Raw genomic sequence first — 5,205 nt, 5'->3', positions numbered from 1 at the left:
CCGCCCTGTGCGCAGAAAGTAACGGAGGGGCAGCAGGAGCGCCTGGAGCGGCAGCACTGGACCATGACCAAGATCCAGAAGCACCAGGAGCACATCCTGCGCTTCGCCTCCTGGGCTCTGGAGAGTGACAACAACACGGCCCTCCTGCTCTCCAAGAAGCTGGTGTGTGCTGGGTGCCCGTGGGGGGGCCTCAGGCACCTCATGCCGGGAGCTCACGCGCCGCCCCCCCCTCCACCCTCAGATCTACTTCCAACTGCACCGGGCTCTCAAGATGATCGTGGACCCCGTGGAGCCCCATGGCGAGATGAAGTTCCAGTGGGACCTCAACGCCTGGACCAAGAGCGCCGAGGCCTTTGGTGGGTCCTTGTCTTCCTCTTGCTGCCCTGACCATCTCTCCGGGAACTGTGCCTCATGTGTCTCCTTCCTGCAGGCAAGATTGTGGCGGAGCGTCCTGGCACCAACTCAACGGGCCCTGCGCCCATGGCCCCTCCCCGGGCTCCTGGACCCTTGAGCAGCAAGCAGGGCTCTGGCGGCAGCCAGGTGAGCAGGGCAAGGGGCCCTGGGGAGGAGGGAGGGGTGTGGTCCTCTGGGACACCTGCCCACTGAAGTCCAATCTGCTTTGTCTGCAGCCCATGGAGGTGCAGGAAGGCTATGGTTTCACGTCAGGTGAGTGGGTCTGGGTCTGGTCTGTGGGTAGGTGGGAGAGCTCCGGTGCGCCAGCTCCACCCACCCACCCACCATCCCCCCCCCTCTGTCTTCTAAGCAGATGACTCTTACATGAGTGCAGAGCCCCATGTGTCAGGCATGAAACGGTGAGTGTGGCTGTCCTTTGGAGCCGGTGGGCATAGGGATAGGTAGGGGTGTTTACACCAAGCTGCACCCACAGGTCCCGCTCAGGTGAGGGTGAAGTGAGCGGCCTCATGCGCAAGGTGCCCCGGGTGAGCCTTGAGCGCCTGGATCTTGACCTCACAGCTGACAGCCAGCCGCCAGTCTTCAAGGTCTTCCCAGGCAGCACCACCGAGGACTACAACCTGATCGTCATTGAGCGCGGGGCTGCAGCTGCTGCTGCCGGGCAGCCGGGGACTGCGCCTGGCACCCCTGGTGCCCAGCCCCTGCCTGGCATGGCCATTGTCAAGGTGAGCCTGTCCCCACAGAGTTGGGCGGTAAAGGACCTCTGCTGAGGCCTGCACCCTGCTGAACCCCAGCATCTCCTTCCAGGAGGAAGAGACAGAGGCTGCCATCGGCGCCCCGCCTGCCACCGAGGGCCCTGAGACCAAGCCTGTGCTGATGGCTCTGGCGGAGGGCCCTGGTGCAGAGGGTCCCCGCCTGGTCTCCCCCAGTGGCAGCACCAGCTCTGGCCTGGAGGTGGTGGCTCCAGAGGGCACCTCAGCCTCAGCTGGTGGCCCTGGTGCCCTGGATGACAGTGCCACCATCTGCTGCGTCTGTCAGAAGCCAGGTGACCTGGTCATGTGCAACCAGTGCGAATTCTGCTTCCACCTGGACTGCCACCTGCCGGCCCTGCAGGATGTGCCCGGGGAGGAGTGGAGCTGCTCACTCTGCCACGTGCTGCCTGACCTGAAGGAGGAGGATGGCAACCTGAGCCTGGACGGTGGGGACAGCAGTGGTGTGGTGGCCAAGCTCTCGCCAGCCAACCAGCAGGTGAGGGGGGGCCGTTCCCTTGGCTGCTCAGCAGCTGCATGCTCCACTCCCATTTGCAACTGTGCTCTGATGAGTCCTACCCGACTGTCCACAGAAGTGTGAGCGTGTCCTGCTGGCCCTCTTCTGCCACGAGCCCTGCCGGCCCCTGCACCAGCTGGCCACCGACTCCAGCTTTTCTGTGGTGAGTCCTGGGACCTGGGGTGGGGTGTGGGGGGCATGGGCTGCCTGGCCTCACCTTCAGCCTGTGGCCTCTGCCTTTAGGATCAGCCTGGTGGCACATTGGACCTGACCCTGATCCGCGCCCGCCTCCAGGAGAAGTTGTCGCCCCCCTACAGCTCCCCTCAAGAGTTTGCCCAGGACGTGGGCCGAATGTTCAAGCAGTTCAACAAGCTGACAGAGGTGAGTCTGTGCGAAGGCTGGGGCTGGGGCTGGGGCTGGGGGAGAGTGGGAACCCACCGCCCAACTCTGTGTGCCTAGGACAAGGCGGACGTGCAGTCCATCATCGGCCTGCAGCGCTTCTTTGAGACTCGGATGAATGAGGCCTTTGGTGACACCAAGTTCTCTGCTGTGCTGGTGGAGCCCCCACCGCTGAGCCTGCCTGGTGCCGGCCTGAGCTCCCAGGAGCTGTCCAGTGGCCCTGGTGATGGCCCCTGAGCCGGCTCAGCCTGGTGTGTCCTGTCAGCCCTGCCCTTCCCCTCTGGTGGTCTGGCTCCCATTCCTTGGTAGCCCCATTCCCTGGCCCCTCACAATATGGTTTTTACTTCTGTGGATTTAATAAAAACGTCACAAGTTCCTCGTGTCCTGGTTGGTGGGGGCAGTTTTTCTGGGTCTGATCTCTATCCCTCCCAAGCTCTGTGGGCCGAGTAGGGCTGGGGCCACTGTTCACAGCTCACAGCTGTCCCATGTCCAGCGAGTGGGAAGAGCATCCCTCTGGGCCCTGGTGACGGAGGAGCACCCTCATTTTTTGGGAGGGCCCACACACGAGGCTTGTCCTGCACTGGCTTGTAACCTTCTGAGCTTGGTGGGCTGACTCCTGTTGGCCAAGCCGAGTGGGGCACTATACACCTGGCAGACAGGCCTCTGCTCTCCCAGGAGCCACCCATCTGGAGGTGATGCTGTGGAGGCTGAGGTGCTGGAAGCCTGGAAGCGGTCAGTCCATCCTTGTCCTCCCAGCCCTCCCCCAACGCGTCTGGCTCTTTATCCCTTGGGCAGCCATACTGACCAGCCCTGAGTGACTCCTGCCCAAGGGACCCCGGTCTGGCCCACATGAGGCCAGTCACACAGGCCCAGGGACTAGTGTCCAATCGCTTTTATTACAGAAAGGGTACAGCAAGCCGGCCCTTGGGGGGCCCGGGGCAGTCAGTCCCTCCGCAGGTTCTTGAGCCGCTCCTCCAGGTCTGCGTCGGCATCCACCAGGGCGGAGGCCGATGCCGCGGCCTCTGCTTTCTTCCCTCCAGCAGCCACGCTGAGGGACCCTCCGGTGGAGGGGAGGTCTGCAGGGAGAGGGGTTGGAGCCCCTGTGAGAGCAGCAAGGCAGAGAGGGGGGTCGGGGTGGGGTCAGGGCCCAAGGCCGGACGCACTCACTGGATAGTTCGTCTGTCAGGCTCAGTCCCAGCTCATCCAGGACCTGGGACACCACAGCATCACTGGGGAAGGAAAACGCGAGGGTCAGTCCCTTTGAGGGCCAGGCCTCCATCCCCTCCCCCACCCGGTGTCCACAAACCTCTCCTCTTCATCCTCCTCGTCTCCCATGGCATCATCAATGGCATCGTTCATCATCTCCTCCTTCATGTCCATGATCTCAGCCTGTCTCTCAAACTCCATCATGATCTTCTGGATCTGGGGCAACTTCAGCTGCAATGGGGGGAGGGTGAGTGAGTGTGGTCCCGAGGTGTGGGGCAGCGAGGGGGACGGGAGGGACGCACCTGTCTGTTCATGGTGCCCATGGCCTTGGTGACACCCTTCATGGCTTGCGCCATAGAGTTGTTGGACTTGAGTGTCTGGATCTTGAGGGACACGGCCTGGATGTTGGCCCGCATCAGCACGAACTTGCGCACGTAACGCCGTGTGCGCACCAGGTCCTTGGCCATGATGCGCACGGCATCCTGAGGGGACAAAGGTGGCAGGGAGCCACCGTTCAGTGGGGAACTTCCGGGACCTCCCTGTGGCTAAACCCAGTGCTCACACTGCTCCCACCAGCCACTGCACGGCTCCTCACTTCTCGGACCCTGTGCCTGAGGTCCCCCCTTAACACATTAGGCGCCCCCAAGACAAAACAGGCTGGGCGCTTAACGTTAACCACACCCGTTCCCGAGTTCCCATGAGGCCAAGAACCTGCTGCCCTTCCACCTCTCCACAGGCCTGAGCCTCAGCCCCCAACGCCTTCCTGGCCTGGCCCAGGCCCTGGCTCCTCAGCCACCACAGGCTCCGCTCACTCTGGCTCAGGCAGGGTCAGCCTGCGTCTCCTGCAATCAACCCTTCCCCTCCCCACACCATCACTTCTCTGACATTTGCTGCCTGGATCGCCACCTGCTCTTCATCTTCATTCCTCAGGGTTTGCCTCGAGCATCACCTCCAGGGAGGCGGCCCTATTGGCCCCCAGACTGGGGAGCCGAGCTCACCCTTCCCTCCGCTTTCCTGGAAGCAGCTGCCTCCCTGGAGGTGATACCCGTCGGCTGCTGGCCGCCCCCAGTGCCTGAGCACCTCGCCCGGCGCCCGAGCCGCCGCCCCCCCGCTGAGCTCACCATCTGGCCCTGCTTGGCCATCTTCTTGATGTCCGCGATGATTTTCTTCTCCTGGGTCTCCAGCTTCTGCCGCTCACGGTCCAGCTCCCGCATAGCGCGGTTCAGGGCCCGCTGGTTCTGTCGCAGCAGCTCCTCCGGCGTTTTTCGGCGCCCAAACAACAGGTCCATGGCGGCGGGGCCCGCCCCTGGTGGGAAGCCTAGCTGCGGTCGGCATGGGGCCCAGAGCGGCGGCAAAGGCAGCAGGAATGGAGGGGCCAGACAGGAGGGAGTGTTCAAAACGGGAAGGGGGAACAGGGAAGGAGGCTGAATGGAAGCCAAAGCGCGCGGCCCGAAGTGTGGGGGTGGGTGCCCCAGGGGCACCGGGGACAGCAGGGTGCGGACCATCAGCGCCCGGAGCCCTGCAGCCGGGTGACGCCAGCTGACCCGGAGGGAGACTGGAGGGGGCGGCTGGGGGTCCCCTGGACGCTGGGCTCAGGGCAGTAGTGGGGGCCCCGAGTGCCAAGCTGACAGTGTAGGGACGCCATTCCGATCGGGAGGCCTGAACTGGCCGCCCACGCGCCCACCCGGGACCCGAGGCCTGGTAGGGGCCACTCACCGAAGCTGGGACGGGAACCCGCTTCCGCTTCCGGGTTACGAGCCTCTCGCTCGAATCCCGGGAGCGCCCACCAACGACAGCCCCTCGGTTCAGTCGCCTCTGCCGCCGCCGCCGTTTCCGGATTAAACGCTCTGACGTCACAGGCCCCGCCCACCCCCGGAAGGCGGGGAGGCGGTAAAAACACGCATGCGCTCTGCCGCTGGCCGG

General features: G+C 64.1%; 2 protein-coding genes across 5 annotated transcripts in view; one reads left to right on the top strand and one right to left on the bottom strand.

The window, feature by feature from the left end:
• The window catches only part of TRIM28 (tripartite motif containing 28), a 5,010-nt gene extending 2,552 nt beyond the window's left edge, over nucleotides 1–2,458 (top strand). The window contains exons 6-15 of one of the 2 annotated variants that reach the window (XM_005857275.2): nucleotides 16–162; nucleotides 242–356; nucleotides 431–540; nucleotides 630–666; nucleotides 767–812; nucleotides 887–1,136; nucleotides 1,219–1,659; nucleotides 1,754–1,840; nucleotides 1,921–2,058; nucleotides 2,137–2,458. In XM_005857275.2, coding sequence (XP_005857337.1) covers nucleotides 16–162; nucleotides 242–356; nucleotides 431–540; nucleotides 630–666; nucleotides 767–812; nucleotides 887–1,136; nucleotides 1,219–1,659; nucleotides 1,754–1,840; nucleotides 1,921–2,058; nucleotides 2,137–2,313 — 1,548 coding nt within the window. In that variant the 3' untranslated portion in view covers nucleotides 2,314–2,458. Of the gene's footprint in view, nucleotides 1–15; nucleotides 163–241; nucleotides 357–430; nucleotides 541–629; nucleotides 667–763; nucleotides 813–886; nucleotides 1,137–1,218; nucleotides 1,660–1,753; nucleotides 1,841–1,920; nucleotides 2,059–2,136 lie in introns of both variants that reach the window. The other variant, XM_005857274.2, reaches the window with a different exon arrangement.
• Nucleotides 2,459–2,953: 495 nt separating this feature from the next.
• On the bottom strand, nucleotides 2,954–5,147 carry CHMP2A (charged multivesicular body protein 2A). 3 transcript variants are annotated; one of them, XM_005857277.2, is made up of 6 exons: nucleotides 4,999–5,147; nucleotides 4,404–4,604; nucleotides 3,585–3,764; nucleotides 3,383–3,513; nucleotides 3,244–3,305; nucleotides 2,954–3,152 (listed from the first exon to the last, which is right to left on the bottom strand). In XM_005857277.2, the coding sequence occupies exons 2-6, from the start codon at nucleotides 4,569–4,571 to the stop codon at nucleotides 3,019–3,021; spliced, it is 675 nt and encodes a 224-aa protein (XP_005857339.1). In that variant the 5' UTR covers nucleotides 4,572–4,604; nucleotides 4,999–5,147; the 3' UTR covers nucleotides 2,954–3,018. The 3 variants fall into 3 exon arrangements, with proteins under 3 accessions (XP_005857339.1, XP_014398925.1, XP_005857338.1); XM_014543439.1 differs by having other exon boundaries at nucleotides 4,404–4,600; XM_005857276.2 differs by having other exon boundaries at nucleotides 4,404–4,588.
• Between the last annotated feature and the right edge of the window lie 58 nt (nucleotides 5,148–5,205).

The sequence above is a fragment of the Myotis brandtii genome, unplaced genomic scaffold (assembly GCF_000412655.1).
Source record: "Myotis brandtii unplaced genomic scaffold, ASM41265v1 scaffold1094, whole genome shotgun sequence".
Lineage (NCBI taxonomy): Eukaryota > Metazoa > Chordata > Mammalia > Chiroptera > Vespertilionidae > Myotis > Myotis brandtii.
The sequence above is the reverse complement of the archived record's forward strand: the minus strand, read 5'-3'. Positions and strand labels throughout refer to the sequence as shown.